At 53.7% G+C, this 18,522-nt stretch overlaps 1 protein-coding gene across 1 annotated transcript in view; it reads right to left on the bottom strand.

Moving 5' to 3' along the window:
* Positions 1-18,522, bottom strand: part of PTK7 (protein tyrosine kinase 7 (inactive)) — a 62,452-nt gene that overhangs the window by 3,534 nt on the left and 40,396 nt on the right. The window contains exons 11-22 of the mRNA XM_068994146.1: positions 17,485-17,633; positions 16,967-17,233; positions 15,032-15,165; positions 14,755-14,890; positions 14,525-14,644; positions 13,085-13,234; positions 12,829-12,979; positions 12,604-12,731; positions 11,072-11,275; positions 9,745-9,900; positions 8,783-9,015; positions 7,536-7,616 (exon numbers count right to left, since the gene is read on the bottom strand). Coding sequence (XP_068850247.1) covers positions 7,536-7,616; positions 8,783-9,015; positions 9,745-9,900; positions 11,072-11,275; positions 12,604-12,731; positions 12,829-12,979; positions 13,085-13,234; positions 14,525-14,644; positions 14,755-14,890; positions 15,032-15,165; positions 16,967-17,233; positions 17,485-17,633 — 1,909 coding nt within the window. The remainder of the gene's footprint in view (positions 1-7,535; positions 7,617-8,782; positions 9,016-9,744; positions 9,901-11,071; positions 11,276-12,603; positions 12,732-12,828; positions 12,980-13,084; positions 13,235-14,524; positions 14,645-14,754; positions 14,891-15,031; positions 15,166-16,966; positions 17,234-17,484; positions 17,634-18,522) is intronic.

Here is an 18,522-nt window from a genome sequence, read left to right as displayed (position 1 = left end):
GATCTTGCTCCCCCACCAGGGATCAAACCCTGGCCCCCTACATTAGGAGCTCAGAGTCTCAGCCACTGGAGCACCAGGGAAGTCCCCATAATTTATTCTTTCTAGGGCCAGAGGACATTTGTGTTTCCACCCCCACCCCCACACAAATTTTGGCTATCAATAACAGTGCTGCTACAAATGTTCTTACGAATGTATACACACATGAGTTTCTCTAAAATATCTCACATAGGGTCAGCAACTGTGAGTAGCTTCAGCATTAGAAAATAATGTAAACTTATCTTCCAAAGTACAGAAATAAATAAAATGTAAGAGAGTTGGGGAGATTTTTCGCTGCTACCTTTTTAAAATGTTTGAGCCATGTCCATGTAGCATATAAAATACATTACGTGCTATGTTTAGTCACTTGGTTGTATCCAACTCTTTGCAACCCTTTGGACTGCAGCCTGCCAGGCTCCTCTGTCCATTCTAGGCAAGAATACTAGAGTGGGTTGTCATTCTCCAGGGGATCTTCCCAATCCGGGGGATCGAACCCACATTTCCTGTGTCTCCTGGATTGCAGGCAGATTCTTTACCCACTGAGCCACTGGGGAAGCCCATAATATAGTATATTAAATGTAATTATAATTAAGATACACTAACATTTTAAAATATACATCAATGCATTGAATGCATATTAATTGAGCATCTACTGAATACCATACAACTGAGTGCTGACCGGGATGGCAAGACCGGGCTCCTGGTGAGAAGGCAGTCTAGGAGGTAAGAACTGTACCTGCAGAAGGGCGCCATCACCTAGGGGGAAGGTGAGCCACGCCAAACAAAGGTAAAATCAGAGCGCCAGGGAGTGCTTGTAAAGACCAATGGCCCCTTCACCTCTGTCACCTCATCTAAACCTTGGGAGGACCCCGAGGGACACACAGAACTCGCAGCATTTCCCTGAGTATAAAAACAAGGCAAATGGAAATCCACAGAGGTCCCCGTGGAACGTAACTTACTGGCCAGCTGTGTGTCTCTTCCCGCACAGACACACTCTGGGCATCCACAAGGGAGTAGCCACCCATCACATATGTGATCACAAAAAGATGAGAAGAACGTGGCCTGGGAATTCCCTGGCAGTCCAGAGGTTAGAGTTCCACACTTCTACTGCAGCAGGGCACGGGCTCGATCCCTGGTAGGGGAACTAAGATCCTACATGCTGCGCAATCCGGCCAAAAGAAAAACAGAGAACATGGCCAATGACCAGTATCATCGGTGATCAAGAAAATCCTAATTAAGACCCAACAAGGTATCATTTGCCACATATCTGATTATAAAAGGTCAAAAGTCAGCCTTCAGCTTATCTCCAACAGTTCAGAAAAATGCATTAAAATAATAATATACATAGATAGAGAAGAATAAAGCAAACTAGGCAAAATAAACAATCTGGATAAAGAGTCTATAGGAGTTCCTTGAACCTCACTATTATAGTCTTTTAAGTTTGAAATATCAAAATGAAGTTTAATCAAACACACACACACACACACAGAGGCCAACAAACACATAAAAAATAATACAGAAACAAAAGCAGCCTGTGTGTGGACCAATGAGAGTATGTCACAGATTAACCAAGACTGTCTATGGCCGTACCAGGGCTTCTCGGTGGCTCACAGGTAAAGAATCTGCCTGCAATACAGGAGCAGCCGGAGGTATGGGTTTGATCTCTGGGTCAGGAAGATGCCCTGAAGGAGGAAATGGCAACGCACTCCAGTATTCTTGCCTGAAAAATCGCATGGACAGAGGATTTTCTGTCCACCAGGCTACGTGGACAGTCCATGGGGCTACAGTCCATGGGGTGGGCTACAGTCCATGAGGTCTCAAAAGTTGGAAATGGCTAAAGCGACTGAATAAGCACGCATACACAGCCATACCACCCTGGACACACCTGATATTGTCTGATTATGTTTAGTGTGATTCTTGGTCCCTGAAGTTCAAAAGGGAGCAAAAGTGAATGTGAGTGGTCGAGGGGCTGCTCCCACCTTACCCCAGGGCAGGAAGGAGTCAGAGAGAAGGAGTCAGGGCACTTGCTGAGCCAGGCTGGCTGCTGCCCTGCCAGCTCCCTGTGAGGTGGACTCCTCAGCTTTGCCCACAGTCCAGGCTGATGCCAAAGCCTGGCTCTTCCCTCAGCACCACAGCTGGCCCTCCCGGGTCACCTTACCAGGCAGGGGCCCAGAAACAGCGACCTGCCATCAGGGAGGCAAGCGGTGGGCTTCTGCCTGTGGACTGGCCCCTCCGCATCCCAGGCTGACCCCGAGCAGCTTCAATGGCCTGGCTCCCAGGGTCACTGCAGGGCAGACAGAGGATCCAAGTCCGAACACACTGGCAGCAGGGTCACTGTAAAAGCAGACCTCGGTCTGCGTGCTCTGGCCCATGAGATCCCTGCAGGCTTCGCTGCCCTCACTAGAGGTTTGCTAACTGTGGTCACAACCTATTAGAATGTCACAAAACCCACTTACTGAATTTTCATCAGCATTTTTTGGGGGGATTGAAAATATCAGAGAGCATCATACTCGGTAAGGGTCAGTATCATTCATGGAATGTTCTTCATATATATACATGTCTATGTTGCATTGTGATGTAAAAAAAGCACTGTTTTTTTTTTTTTGCTACCGTGGGTCTCAGTCAAGAAAAATTTAAAAAAACAGTATGGACATCCCTGGTGGTGCAGTGGCTAAGACTCTATGCTCCCAATGCAGGGGACTCAGGTTTGATCCCTAGTCAGGGAACTAGATCCCACATGCTGGAACAAAGAGTCCATGTGTCACAACTAGCAACTAAAAATCCCACATGCCACCCCTGAAGATCACGTGTGCTGCAGCTAGGATCTGGTCCGGTCAAATAAATAAACATTTTAACAAACAAACAAAAACGATCTATACCTCAACTGTCCAGAACAGTAGCTCCCAGCTACTTAAGTTAATAAAAGCTTAGTAACATAAAAATTCAGTTCCTCAGTCTCTCTAGCCACATCCTAAGTGCTCAATAACCCCACAGGGCTGGGGCTTTCCACACTGGATGGCACAGGTATGGAACGTTTCTACCACCGAGGGAAGTTCTATTAGGCAGTGCTGACCCGAACCATCACCAGCCCGGACACACTAAAGATCCAATATATCGACCGACACTGCAGGTGCAAACGGGCTGAACTCGGGCCACAAGCAGGAAAGCTCATCTTCCTGGTGCATTTTCCTTATCAAAACGGAAGCCACAGGACTTAACTGGTGATCCAGGGGCTAGGACTCCACACTCCCAAGGCAGGGGGCCTGAGTTCAATTCCTGGTCAGGGAACTAGATCCCACATGCCGTAACTAAGAGTTTGCAGGTCACAAGTAGAGATTTCACACGCTGTGTGCCACTACTAACAGCAGGTGCAGACAAATGAAAATAATCATAATTTTTGTTTAAGGTGAAGCCACAAAATCTCTGGAGAGCTTCCAAATGACTGTGCGGGCCAGTGAGGAGAGGTCAGGTCAATGGGTCCACGAGGATGACTGAGCCCTCCCTGGGTGCAGGGCCCGACAGTTTATCTCCACGGAAAAGCAGAGACTGCTCCCCCAAGAGCTCTGGTTCCCAGGCTGTCATCCTCAGAAAGCCTCAAGTACCACTGATGGTAAAAAGGCCTCAGAAATGGACATTCCACTTCAGGCGTCAGAGCCCCAGGGCACTGTCCAGTCTTGTCTGGTTGTCGCTAAACAGCAGACAAAGGCTTTTGTCACGAGCTCCCGTGGACTCGCCTTCCTCCTCACCCTGCCCTCTCTGCTCTGGCTCACAAGCTCCTCAGTGTGCTGCGAGTCATGGAGGCAGAAGAGAGAGGACTTGGCTTGGTGACCAACTTGCCATCTTTCCAGAGAGGCAGTGCTTCTGGAAATACTGGCTGAGCGAGGACAGTAAAAGGGAATGCTGTTAACCCCAGCCAATTAAGTGTTTTCTTATTGCTGGGCGAGCCGCCATCGGATGGCCACGGGATTAATCTTCAAACACTGTTACAAAGACTTGCACTTTGGTAAAGACCAGACCCACCCTTCCTTCCAACTTTTATACCCTGGGGGCTCGCCTGAGTTCTGGCCAAGCCCCTGTGACACTTCCTGGGTCTTCTCAGACAGCCGGCGCTTCCCGTCCAGCTTCTGACTGCTTAAAGCAAAAGTGGGCACCAGGTGTACTAGCCTGCTCCTGCCCGTCACTAGTCTGCAGGTGATCCATGAAGAAGTCACAGGTTACAGGGCTCAGACTTCAAAACCCTTCACCTTATCAACCACTCTAACGAGCATCACCTACAACCATGCCAATACCTAGGACCCTCGTATGTCCTTTTTAAAAATATTTTATGTATTTATTTAGGGTCTCAGTTGCAGTATGCAGGGAATTTAGTTGCGGCGTATGAACTCTTAGCTTGGTTTCAGTATGTGGGATCTAGCTCCCTGACCAGGGATCAAACCTGGGCCCCCTGCACTGGGAGTGCAGGAGTCTTAGCCACTGGACCACCAGGGACGTTTCCGCACATCTTTGATCTCCTCCACTGTGGACCAGGAATCCTCCTGGGACTCTCAGCAGCTCACCCACACCAAGCACGGCACTCTCATTCCAGCTGTAGCTGACCAAGGAGCAGCCTGCCTACCACTCCGTCTCCCTTTAAAATCTGACCGTGTTCTCCTTCCGTTCCCCCCAGGAAGGACCCTAGAAACGTAAAGTGGCACAGCGGCTCACTACATTATTAGCACAAGAAAGCATCTAACAAGGTTTGATGTGTCTTTCTCAAGGATTTTCATTTCCAAGGAATCCCCCAAAGGAAGTTTTTCAAACTACCCGTCAAAACCCACATGGGAACTTCCCTGCTAGTGCTGGGCTGTGCTTAGTCGCTCAGTTGTGTCTGACTTTTTGTGACTCCACGGACCGTAGCCCCCGCCAGGCTCCTCTGTCCACGGGGATTCTCCAGGCAAGAATACCGGAGTGGGTTGCCATGCCCTCCTCCATGGGATCTTTCCAACCCAGGGATCAAACCCAGGTCTTCTGCATTGCAGGTGGATTGTTTACCATCAGATGGTAAAGCCACCAGAGAAGCCCATGAATACTGGAGTGGGTAGCCCGTCCCTTCTCCAGGGGATCTTCCCAACCCAGGAGTCGAACTGGGGTCTCCTGCATTGTAGGAGGATTCTTTACCAGCTCAGCCACCCGGGAAGTGCTGCTAGGGCAGTGGATAGGAATCTGCTTGCCAATGCAGGGGACCCAGGTTCGATCCCTGCTCTGGGAAGATTCCACATGCGGTGGAGCAATTAAGCCTATGCACTACAACTATTGAGCCCTGGTGTCACAGTTACTGAAGCCTGCACACTCTAGAGTCAGCAAGTCTCAACTACTGAGCTCGCATGCTACAGCTACTGAAACTGAAGAGCCCAGAGCCTATGTTCCAGGACAAGAGAAGCCACCAGAACGAGAAGCCACCAGATCAAGAGGCCCATGCACCGCAAGTAGAGAGTCGTCCCCACTCTCTGCAACTAAAGATAGCCCATGTGCAGCAACAAAGACACAGCTTAGCCAAAAAATAATTTCTTTAAAAAAAGACCCGTATAGTTCTCAAAATCAATTTAGTGGGTTAAAAATAAATATAGGATAAGAAATATTAAGAACATCAAACACAGTGTTGTGAAAGCTTAATTTTAGCTTTAAGCGTGTATGTGTGGGGCAGGTGGGGGTGGGGATGTGCTGGGCCATGATATAAAATGCATTTCTTATAGGAGACTCTAAGCAAAACCATTTCAAGCCACTGTCCTATCCCAAGGCTTCTTAAACCTTAATTAGCTTAAGAATCAGCTGGAGAGCTTATTTGAAAACTTTCGGTCTTCAGATCCCACTCACAAAGACTCTGCCGTAAGTCTGAGGTATGGTCCAGAAATCTACAGTGTTTCGTCCTTTCCCCCACCATCCAATGCAGAATACTGTCCTCGGAGAGTGTGGAAACCAACTTATCGAAGTTTCCCCATTAAGTTCAAGATGCTTGGGCAACAAAGTGTGCAAGCGATCTTCAGCAAAGGTGGTGATGATTTCAGCCAGATTCCCTCAGGTCACGTGAAGGAAATAACTGACTTCCTGTTCCTTGCCTACACCCCTGTCCCGGCCACAACAACATACCTAGGCTCCCCTTCTCCCACCATTCACCTACTTCTTATCCTGAAGACTTGAATTTGAGTGGCTTTCTTTGTTCAGACTGTCCACCTAAAGGACACAGACACCTTCAAGGTCTCTTGCGTCTCTTATGACATTCTTTAGGTCTCTTGCTGACTTTTCATACCTTATCTGAAGTCTGTAAAGCATGTGCTCCATTCGTTTATCCAAGCTCTCCCCCCAGATCTTTAGTGCCCAAGGACACCCCACAGCCTCAAGTTTGGATTCCCAAGGGCCCTGGGCACCATGACTGGCCCAATGACGATTCACTGGTTCCCTGCATGCTCTCGTTTGTGAGCTCTGGGGTCCTGACATCCCACCCAGCTAGTAAGAGCTATCCTGTCCTGCAGTATCCCATCTCCAGCCACTGCAAACTGTCCTGTGGCTTCTCAGAGACGGAGGCAGGGACACCACACCAGGAGGGCCAGCTCACTGGCCTTGTCCAGGCCTCAGCAAATTCACCTGTGATGGGAAGAGGTCAGCCTGAAGGTCACAGAGCTGCTCCTGGAGAGAGATCGAGGGCAGCCAGGGTTCCCCCAACCCCCGTGCCTGATCAACCAGCCACACCTTGCCATGACCCGGGTCAGCCTCCAGGCCGGGAACAGTCACCCGGAAAGGAGGCCCAGCAGTCTGCCTCCTGCCCTGAGCTTTGCTTGCTTATGTGGTGACATCACTGTCACCGTGGACACAGAGTACCTGGTCACATGGAAGCAGGGAGGGGGGAGGGGAGGGGAGGAGGCGTTGGGCAGGGAGAACCGGGCACAGAAGGCAAGGTCCGAGGCGGACAGGGGGTCGTAGGAAGCATTCCCTTCTTCACTGTTTCAGCCCAGGTCTGTGTCTCCACAGGGCCCCGGCCAGGACTCTGTGCCAGAGGCAGGAGCAGAACCAGAAGGAAAGGCTGGGCAGCCCACAGCCTGAGTGAGAGCAAAAGCGTGAAAACCACAGGCGGTGAAACCCTGGCGGCCCATCCACACCGTTGGGGGATGAGGGAACACGCTCAGGGCCGCGCCCAGCCCCGCCGGCCTCCAGACGCCCGGGCTGCCGGCTGCCCCTTCAGCTCAGCGCCCTCCGCAGCCGTCGTGCTCCAATAGCCTGGGCCAAGGGCGGCGCTTCTCCACGAAAGCAGTGGGGCCACACAGGGCGGCTCACAGGCTGCGACCGGTCACTTGGCCCGTCTCAGCCTCAGTGTCTCTACCCACTGCAGGGAAGTGACGCCATCCCAGAGGATCACCGTGTTCCCTGAGTGCTCACCTCGGGGCCTGGCCCGTGGGCAGTGCTCTACCAGAGCACCTGCTAGGGGACCGCCCAGGCTCCCGACCCCCGACCCCCACCATCCTCACCTTCTGCTTTGTGCTGAGGGGCTGCGACTTCAGCTTCTCATCCTTGCTCTTGGAAATCCTCAGGAACTGTTTAAGGTCTCCCTGAGGAAAAACCCAGCATCTCTGTCCAGTCACAGCCCAGCCGGTGTCCCCCCCGACCCCAAACCCAACCCCAGTGGGTGCTCACAGGGTGCCTGCCCCAGTGGGAGGGAGTGAGGACCCCTGACCTGACTGCCCGACCCTCAGCCCAGAGCCCCTCCCATGGGGAGAGTCCAGTGGCAACTAAAACTTACAGGAAGCATCTCCTAGAACAGCGGTCCCCAGGCTTTTTGGCACTAGGGACCAGTTTCGTGGAAGACAAGTTTTCCCACAGTCTGGGAGGGGATGGTTTCAGACCAATTCAAGCGCATTACATTTATCATGCAGTTTGTTTCTACCACAATTACATCAGCTCCACCTCAGGTCATCAGGCATCAGATTCCGGAGGTGGGAGACCCTGTCCTAGAGGCTCCCGGTCAGAAAAGGAGGAGGACAGTCATTGCTGCCCTCGGGGGAGCCCCCAGACAGGCAGGAGAGGAAGCCCCTGCCCCGAGAGCGCCAAGAGGAAAACACGGCCCCCGACCCTCGGTCTTCACAGACCCCAGACAGGAAAGCCTTGTCCTCCAGACCTAACACAGATGGGACCCTAGCGGCAGAAACACGCGCCAAGTGCTCGGAAGCCCTCGTTCATGGAAAGACGAGGGTCCCTCCTCGCCCTTCCTGCACCCGAGCTGCAGCGTCTGCCATGCAGCCACTTTCGAGGACCAAGGGGACTAGACCCAGTGAGCCCGGGACTGCAGAGTGAGGGGCAGGGCCGGGCAGCACCAGCGGGGAGAGAGAGAGGCCGGTGGCTAAGCGAACGCTGTCCCTCCAGTGGTACCGGCTGCAGGGAAAGGAAAGCCAGGTTCTCGTTATGTTTATTCTCAAGGGCTGACAGGCCCTGGGGAGAGTGAGAAATGGCAAACCAAAGAAAACCAGAGTCAGGGAAAAGGGCCTGGAAGGCGTCCCTGCCGCTGGGCTGAGGAAGAAGCTGGAAGAAAACTGGGACCAAACCCCAGACAGGGGGCCAGCAGATGGGAAATGGGCTGAGGGTAAGGAAAGGCAGGGTCGGAGCTGGGGGGACAGGGGCTGAACACCTCACGGTGGCGACGCAGGCTCCCATCAGTGCCCTCCCCCCAGGTCAGGGCGCCGCCCCCGCCCGAGCCCCCAGGGCGCCCCCAGCCGCCTACCAAGTCCACATATTCCAGCACCATGTAGTGCGGCTCTGCCTCGCGGCACAGCCCCAGCAGCCGCACCACGTTGGCGTGGTTCAGCTTCCCAAACATCTCGAACTCCCTCCGGAAGTCCAGCTGCTGCTGCTCGTCCCGGCTCTGCAGGCTCTTCACGAGCACCAGGGTCTCAGGCAACCCTTCTTCCAAGCCCTGTGCCTTCGCCAGGAACACCTCCCCAAACTCGCTCTTGCCTGTGGGCACAGGACTGAGTCAGCCAGCTGAGGATGCCCCTGACTTGGGAGGCACCTGGCCAGGGTCACATGCGGGGGCGTCTCTCTGCTCCCACCCAGCTAGACCAGGAGTGGCACCAGCTGTGTGTGTAACTCTGAGCGAGCCCCTTCCCCTTCGGCCCTGGGACTGGCAGTCTCTAACAGTGAAATAAAGGGGTCAGGTTAACAGTACTTTCTAGAAGGTGGTCTGTATGAGAATTTTAGGTGATTCACTGTTAACACGTCTTCTATACTTTAACCTATACCCATAAAACACAGATCCATAACTTCTCAGTTTTTCCTACAACTAAGCTTGTTGTTTTTGTTCAGTCACTCAGTCACGTCTGACTTTGCGACCGCATAGACTGCAGCATGCCAGCCCTCCCTGTCCTTCACTATCTCCCGGAGTTTGCTCAGACTCATGTCCATCGAGTCGACAGAGCTCAATTTTTTTGAAAGGTGAGAGAAAGTCAATCTAAAGAAAACATCAAGCGAATGATACACACGAATGACAAAAATCTCGGGGGTGGGATGGGGACAACGGGCACACGGGGACCCACTGGGCCCGGCCACCCTGATGCTCCCTCCGTTTCCGAGGTTCTGGGCTTCAGGGCCTCTAGAGGCACCAGCCCCTGGTGCAGCTGAAGACAGACCTGGAGCCTGTAGTTAAGGGGGGGGGGGCGGGGGGGGATGGCGGCCATGGCAACACACCCAGCGTGGTGATGGGCTGCAGGCTGGCCCGCGGGAAGTGCATCTTGTCACTCGTGCTGTGGCGCTTGCTGGTGGCGGCAGAACCGGAGCCCAAGCTGGTCAAGGCCACTTCCTCCTGGATCTCGGCCGAGGGCTGTCCGTTCTGCAGAGGCCCACCTGGGAAGAGGGGGCGAGGGGGAGTGAGGATGAGACTGGCCACCACAGGGACTGTAATTCTTTCCCACAATCTTCCACTCCCACCAAAGGGATCCAATCCTTGTGATCTACACAATGTCCACACACAATCTGGTCAACGAACAGAAGGGGCTGGGGCGAGGGAGCCCAGCACCCCTTAGGGTCTGACCACTTATTGACATAGCTGATTACAATCTTTGAAAAGAGACAGCACAAATCTCAGCTGAGTCACTGGTCCCTGGACAGCCTGGTGACATAAAGGTTTTTGCTTTCATAGGGTCTCCTAGGTGCAAAGCTCTAAACAGGCACAAAGGCTCTAAAAATCACAACAAGGGGAACTCTAGTCCTGCTCCTAAACCCCTAAAGTGAGAGGGGAGACACAGCCGTGTCCCTAGGGGGCTCCTGGTGGAGGAGAGGAAGGGTAGGAGGAGGGAAACAGGCAGATCGAGCCCCCCACCCCACCTCGGTAAACTCAAAGACTGGCGGAGGGAGGGACAAGATGTGCAAGGAAACGCTAATGCATTTGAGCCAGGCTGCTCAGAAGTGGAGGCCCTGAGAATCAGCCAGCTCCAGGGGGCGGGTGGAGGGGTGGGGGCTGGAAGTGAAAGTCGCTCAGTTGTGTCCAACTCTTGGTGACCCCATGGACTATACAGTCCATGGAATTCTCCAGGCCAGAATACTAGTGGGTAGCCGTTCCCTTCTTCAGGGGATCTTCCCAACCCAGGGATCAAATCCAGGTCTCCCGCATTATAGGCAGATTTTTTACCAGCTGAGCCATCATGGAAGCCTATCCCTTCTCCAGGGGACCTTCCCGACCCAGAAATCAAACCGGGCCTCCTACATTGCAGGTGGATTCTTTACCAGCTGAGCTACCAGGGAAGCCCTATAGTGAAATTATGCCTGTGGTTTAGAACTGCAGGGAAAAGGCAGGGAAACACAGGAGGCTAGCCTGAGACTCCAATGAGGAAGACTTGAGCCAGGCTGCTCAGAAGCGGAGGCCCTGGGAATCAGCCAACATGGGGGCGGGGGTTGAGCGGGGAAGGGGGTGGGTGCGGCTCTGCTTTGGCTCCAAGTGTTGCACTTTCCTCCACGGCCACGGGAGGGCGCTCAGCACCTGCGCGCGGCACCGCCTCCCTCTTCCAGGGCCCCTCACCGTTGAGGCACTCCATCTCTGGCTCCTCGCCCTCCGGCTGCTTCTGAAGCCGCTTGGCCTTGCAGCGCTTCTTGCAGTAGAACATGAGGCCCAGCACGGCGATGATGTAGGCCACAGCGGCGCCCACCGACAGCCCGATGGTCTGGATCATCTTGTAGGGGGGAGGGCTGCCCGGGCCCTCCGATTCCTCCAGCACTGGCTTGTCTGAGAGACACACAGACAGGTGTAGGCAGGGGCGACTAGGGCGAATGCAGCCCTACTTCTCTGCCGGCTCTCTCCACTGCACACATTCAACAGCCTCCGGGACTACTTGATGCCCTGACCAAGCCGGAGCAACCTGGGAGGGTCACCCCCATCACTGGCTTCAACAAGGTCCAGTTCCTGGGGGCCCACTGAGGCCAGAGAGAGCTCTGCAGGATTTGAGTGATTTCCAGGCTGTTTCTGAACCCAGACACAAGCCCAGGACACACATCAGAAGCACACCACAGTCGGCCCCATCACAAACCCACACCATTGTTAACAAGCGTCCTTAGTGACTTGAAATCTTGAGTCAGGTCCTACAGAGCTGCATGTGGGAACTTCTGATTTATAACCCCAGCCATCGCCCAGCACAGAGCAGGTTTAAAGAAACACTTTTGCAGAAGGATCTTCTAGTCTACAGGCTTTCAGTGGCCTTGGGTCCCATGGAGAAAGAGGTGCCAGGTGGGAGAAAGGCCCAAGGGGGGAGGCCATCCAGGAGCTCCCAGTTGACACACACACCCAGTGGCTTCAACCAGAGGCCACCAATTCACTTTATCCATTTAAAGTTCCATGCAAAACCCTATCTAAAAAACCAATTCTGGGACTTCCTTGCTGGTTCAGGGGCTAAGACTCTGCACTCTCAAATGCAGGAGGCCCAGGTTCCCATCCTGGTCAGGGTACTCGGTCCCACATGCTGCAACTAAGATTCAGAACAGCCAGTCAGAGTAAATTACACATTAAAAATAAATAAATAAATATTCAGAAAACCAGTTCTGCTGCTGAACCAAAAAAGTTTGAAAGCCTCTTGCTTAAACCACTCCCATCTTAACAGAGAGAAAAAAGAGGAAATACCACCTGGAGGAGCACAGAGCTGGGGATCAGCAGAAGTCAGGCCCAAATCCCTGGTCCCAGGCCCTACTCAGGGCCTTACACCTTTCACCCTCTGGTTATCCAGGGCAAAGGAACCACATGCTGCTGCAGCCTGGCTTCATTCTCTCCCCACCCACCCAGGACCACGAGGACAGACCTGGGAGGAAGCTACTCAGGACAAGAGCACCCCCCACCGCCACAGGCTCACACACCCCAGCTGTGGAAGGTGTCAATGACAGCCCAGGTCAGGGCAAGGAACCTGAGACTGCCTGTGTGCTGGCCCCGAGGAGGGGACCCAGAATCCCCGCCCCCATTGCAAAAAACAGTTTCAGTGCCTTTTGTGTACAGGGCTGATGAGAACAAGGATGAGAAAGAAGTCGGGCCCCCCACTTCCGTGCAGGACAGCCCTGCGGGCCCCATACCCACGACGTAGAGGGGGGCCTCCGTGTGCTTGATGTTGCAGCTGTTGCCTGCGATGCAGGTGTAGCGGCCCGAGTCCTCGGGGGCCACGTCGTGGATCACCAGGGAGCCGTTCTGGAAGATGTGCATCCTGCCGGGAGAGAAGCCCCAGCGTTGCCCACCTGGCTGGCCCCCAGGAGCCTGAGCTGCAGGGGAGGCAGCGGGGTGGGGAGGAGGAGACGGCCTACCTGGGTCCCAGCTTGGTGGGGTCCAGGATGCGATCTTTGCCCTTCCACTGAATGAGCGGCTTGGGGTCCCCCTGGGCCTCGCACCGCAGCAGGGCTGTGTGGCCTTGGTACACCGTCGTGCGCTCCGGCTCCACCTTGAAGGTGATGAACACTGGATGGGAAGAGCCCGGCGAGGGGCAGGGAGCAGTGAGCAATGGGGCTGGCGGGGTGCAGGCCGCGGCCCCGGCCCCGGCCCCGGCGCCCGGCACGGTCGTACCTGCCACAGTGAGCTGGACGTGGGCGCGGATCTGGCCCTGCAGCCCATTGGAGGCGATGCAGGTGTAGTTGCCAGCATCGTCACGGGTCACCCGGGAGAAGTGCAAGGTCCCGGCGTTGTCTGTCACCCACTCTGGGAGGCTGCTCCCATCTGCAGGGGAAATACGGGGGAATGATGGGCTGGACCAGAGTCCCATCACGGTTGGCAATGCCTTCAGTCACTCACCTCCACTTGAAAACATGCCATTGCTCCAGCCTACCCACAGACAAGGTCCAAACTCCTGAACCAGGGGTTGAGTCCCTGTTACTCACTCTTTTTCTAATTTTCCAGCCTTGCCTCCTTCTATAGCCTTGTATAACTCTCCACTTCCACCAAACCGGACTTCTGGCTGGGCGTGGAATCTGCCCTGTTCTCACCATCACTGCCTGTCACTCCCTACCCCTAGCACCTAGTCCTGCTCTTTGCCACTGTCCTGCCCATTGTGAGCCTCATCCCCCACAGAACGCTCCCCCAGACACCTGAGCAGAGAGGGCCCACTTGCTTCTCACAATCGACAACCTCACTCTCTTAATGGGAACGTAAAAGCCCTTAAAAAAATTATTTGGCCATTCACATCAAGGGTTGTAAAAATGCGCCTACCCTTTTATACAAAATTATTCCATTTCTGGGAATCTTTCCCAAAGGAAATAAACCCAAATCCAGAAAAAAACTTCGCCGTAAAGATGTTTACTGCAGCAATAAAAAAAAGACAGAGAGTGAGAGAAATAGCGAGAGGTAGGGAAAAAGGAAGGGAGGATGGCTAGCAGCCCAAATATCAGACATTTAGGGAATGTTTAAGTAAATTACAGTGAACCCAACTATTGGAATATTATTGTAATTATCAAAACCAATGGTCCAATGTTTGTGTATAAAAACATGGGGAAATGCTTGATGATGTTAAGTTTAAAAAAAAAGATAAAATTACATACAGTTATCTGCATCGTCCATTTCTATAGTAAGCATGACTTACTCATGGCCGTATAGTAAGTGAAAATTAGATGTACAATAAAACTGCTATGTAAAAACAAAAAGATGTACATAGAAAACGGTACACACCCAGAGACAGTTGATGGTGGGATTGTGCATTATTTTCTCCCAAAGTTTTCTAAAGGATTACTTTTATGTTGGAAAGGATGACTATTTTGGAAAGGGAGGACTTTAACAGCCCTGTCTGGACCAATCCAATCACTTGGTGCCCTGAACCATCCTATACGTTGTGTAACACTGTAACCTGACCTCTTTTATGTCTGGCTTCCTTCTTCTAACTGGAGTATAAATCGGCCCCTACATTTCTTGTCTGTCCCGCAGTACCAGGCACTCAGCTGGTCCTGAGACAAGCACACGTCTGACCAGTGGACTGCCTGTTACCAACCCCCCACCCCACGCCCACAGGGTACTCACCTGCCCGGACCCACTTAATAGTGGGCTTCTCCCGGCCTGTGGCTGAGCAGGGCACCGTGGCCTCCTTGTCAAACTCCATGCACTGCTGTGGCCGGGGTGGTGGTGTGAACTTGAGCTTTTCTGTTTCAGGAGCAGGAAAGGGAGGACTTGAGGCGGCAGGCCTGAAGATCCTGGGCCCTGCGGTTCCCTCCCCGGTCCTCTCCTGCCCGCTGGGCCAGGCGCCAGCTCACCCAGCACTTGGACGCGGGCCTGGGCCTCGATGCTGCCAGCGGGTGTACTGCTCACGCAGCGGTACCACGTCCCATCGTACACCTCCACGCTGTTGATGCGCAGGGTCCCGTTCTTGAAGACCTCGAACCGCGAGTCCTGCAGCACAAGAGATGTGCGGGTCTCCGCCTGCCCCCCACCAGCCTCTCCCTGGGGCTGCCTCGGGGGAAAGCGCACGGGGGAGATGAGCACAGAAGACCCCGTGGCCCCCAGTCCCCCAGCAGCAACCCTCGTCCTCACCTCGGAGATGAGCATCTGGTTTCTATACCAGACGACTGTGGGTTTGGGTGTGGCCTGGGTCAGGCAATGCAAATAGCCCGGCTTGCCCTCCTCCAGCTGGCTGTCCTGGGGCTTCTCCAGCCATGTGGGCACCGCTTAGAAGGACAAAGAGGAAACAGAAAGTTGATCAACACGCCCCCAAAACCCATGGATCCAATCCTAGGAAATTCTAATTACCCACCTCCCCCAGGCTCCGAGTTTAGAAACCCTGTCTGCTTCAGTGATTACTTCGTGATAACTGCGTGACGGCCCAGGTACCAGAACCTTCCTAACATTATCTTAGTTCAGGGCCACAATAAACCCCTGAGGTATGCATTTCTATATCCATTTTACAGATAAGAAGACAGCGGTTCAAAGAAATAATGATTTCTAATGCACAATAGAGGATTGAAAACTCTGGTCTGCATGACTCCAGAATCCTTGCTTTCTTATACCAGAACCCTCCAAGGCTCTGTCCTCAAATTTCTGTTTTGGCTAAATATTCCCTGGAACAATGGCCAGTTGATGGCCTTCAATACTATCCAAGTAGATGAGTCCCAAACCTAGAGCCTGGCTCCTGACCTCCCCCATGAACTTCAGACCTGCAAATCCTATTGGCATCTCCAGCTGGATATCTAACAGGCACTTTTATATGTGTAAAAGAGAATGCTTGATTTCTCCCCAAACTTGCTCATCATAGTTTCCTCTCAGTAAACAGCACCGCTATCCAGCCAATCGTATAGGCCAAAAACTTAGCTGACTTCTCTCTCTATGGCTTTCCCTGCAACCTCACCCAATCACATTCATTCTACACAAACCCCATCTACCTCAGCTCTAAAATGTATCCCAGGACTTCCCGGGTGGTCCAGTGGCTAAGACTCTGTGCTCCCAATGCAGGGGGCCCAGGTTCAATCCCTGATCAGCGAACTAGACCCTACATGCCACAACAAAGACTGAAGGTCTAGCGTGTCACAACTACAAGCCGGTGCAGCCAAATAAATAATTTTTTTAAGAAATAAAATGTATCTGAACTTCACCACCTCTTGCCTCCACCGCTGTCACCTCTGTTCAAGTCCCTTCAGCATCTCCAAGATAATTACGGTCATCTATTAACTGTTTTCCTGTTTAGAGTCTTGACCCTAACAATCTAGTCTTCTCGGAACAGCCAGAGTCATCTTTTGAAAATGTTGCACTCAGGCTCAGCTCCTGGAAGGACTTCTCATCCTCTGACTTGGGGCAGACTGTGTGCCAAGATGCCTGTAAACAGTCCTTCCGTCCCTTGGATCTCTTTATAACGTGATGTTGCAGGTTTCAAAGTGGAATCTGGCTGAGATTCTAGATTTCCCAGCTCCCAGGATCGCTCCATGGCACAACGCTACACCTTCTCCAGGTCACAGTGTCACGCTGGATAGTTCTTTGTAGAAATTTGGCGAGTATAACAGATACAGTAATTACTACCTAAAACTTTGTCCATATCACCTTCCCAATAAGGAAAAAAAAAGTCTTTTTTACCTGCTTCGCTGATCTTTCTGACCATCTTGTAGGGGAGGTCATGGGTCATCAGCTCTATTTTAATAGATGAGGAAACTGAGCCCTAGCAAAGCAGGTAACTCTCTATCATGGTCACTTTGTGCACTGGGGACAGAGTGTGACCGGGTCTCTACTGCCCTGTCTGCTGCAGCCAGAGGACCACTTTCAGGGAGGGCTGTCACACCAACCTCTGTGTCTGGTTCACCACCCTCCACTCCAATATCACCATCCAGCAGAGGAATGGTTCCCATGCCAGCAGGGCTCAGAGCTGAGGGGGGACCTCAGGAGAGCTCCAGGGGTGACTCTGAGCATCATCACAGCCAGAGCCTAAGACTCCCTGGGACCGGGGCTCCTCCCCTCCTCGCCCTTCAGGGAACAGGAGCTTACTGGCCACAGTGATGTTGACATCCTGTTGCCGCTGACCGGCCAGGTTGGCCGCGTGGCAGGTGTAGACACCAGCATCGCTCTCCGCAGTGCTGGCGAACACCAGCTCGTGGCCCTGCTGGTAGACCCTGCCGTGGGCGGGCAGCCGGGCTCCTGCGTGCTCCCACCACACACTGGGCTCTGGCAGACCCTGGGGGGGCGGGCAGGCCACCCGCTCCTCGCTGCCGGCCGTGAACACCAGTGGCTCGAATGGTGGCATGTCTTCAATCTCTGTAGGGACGGGAGCAGACAGCCGGCTTACCACAGGGTCCGGGACACTTGATATTCTCCGCAGCCCACTTCCCCGTTCTCAGCACGAGCCCTCCCCGGGACCCCCAGCACCTCCTCTTCCGACCCCAGGCATCTTCTTCAGCCCTCCGCCCTCCAAGCGGCTCTGAGTAGGAAACAGGAAGCTAAACCTCTACATGGCCAACAACGCTGAAGGCAGCCCCTACCTCGGCACCCCAGACCCTCGGACTCACCCGCCAGGTGGAGCGTGGCCTCCAGGATGACGGGAGGGCCCCTCTGGCCCTGGCCTATGCAGCGGTAGACCCCCGCGTTGCGCGGCCGGACCTGGGTCAACTGCAGGGACCCGTTGGCAAACACCGTGGCTCTGCGGAGGTGCGGGGGGCTGCGGAGGGGAGAGACTGATGTTGGCAAGGAGTGGCCCAGGGGCCTTGCTCCAGAAGGGAGCCAGTGGAACCCCGACCTGTGCAGGCCAGGTACGCAGGAAAGGATCAGCCAGGAACAGGGCAGAGAGAAGGAAGCCGACACGCCGTGCTGGTGTGCGCATGTGTGTGCATGTGCGTGCGTGCATTTGTTCACGTGTGTGGGAGTGTGTATTTTAACTACAAGAGACGCGGCTTTGGGACAGCCAGGCCAGCAGTGGTGTGAGTGGGAGGAATCAAGGAGTTGACATGCACCTGTGGAGACGGGGGCCACCTTCCCAGGGAGTCGAGATAAGCCTGCTGGTAGAGCAGAAGCTCCAGCATCAGAAGCCCCACAGCTGTACCAGACAGACCACAGGTGACGTCCTCAGGGCTGCAGCCGAGTGGGATCCCCGCCCCCAGCCTGGGGAGCCACACCTCCAAGGACCACAGCTACACCTGGCACCACCAAGGTGCTCTCTGCTCTCTAGGGCCTGGATGAGGACAGAAGTGTCCCTGTGGGGGGCCTGACACCTCCTAGCAATTTCTGGAAATGTTTGCTTCTTCCCAAAAAGTGTGTGTGTATGTGTGTGTGTAAGGTGTCTTTACCATCTGGGACCGTCTTGTCTACACTGCGATCACCCAGGTTCCCCGTGTCCCTCCACCCTTGAGTTGCTGACCCCTATCCCAGAAGACCCATACGGGCAGAAGTAGGGGAGGACCGAGTCACCACAGGCTCACACCGTGCGTCTGCGGGAAGTGGGAAAAGATGCCCTTCATGGAGATTGTGTCCCTTTGTTGGGCTCACTTTGTAACAGGAAGACATTCTACTGCCATCTGCTGGAAAGCTGAGGTAATTCCATGCATAGATCT

The sequence above is a fragment of the Capricornis sumatraensis genome, chromosome 22, assembly GCF_032405125.1.
Source record: "Capricornis sumatraensis isolate serow.1 chromosome 22, serow.2, whole genome shotgun sequence".
NCBI lineage: Eukaryota > Metazoa > Chordata > Mammalia > Artiodactyla > Bovidae > Capricornis > Capricornis sumatraensis.
Note: the sequence above shows the minus strand (reverse complement) of the source record. Positions and strands in the feature narration are given on the sequence as shown.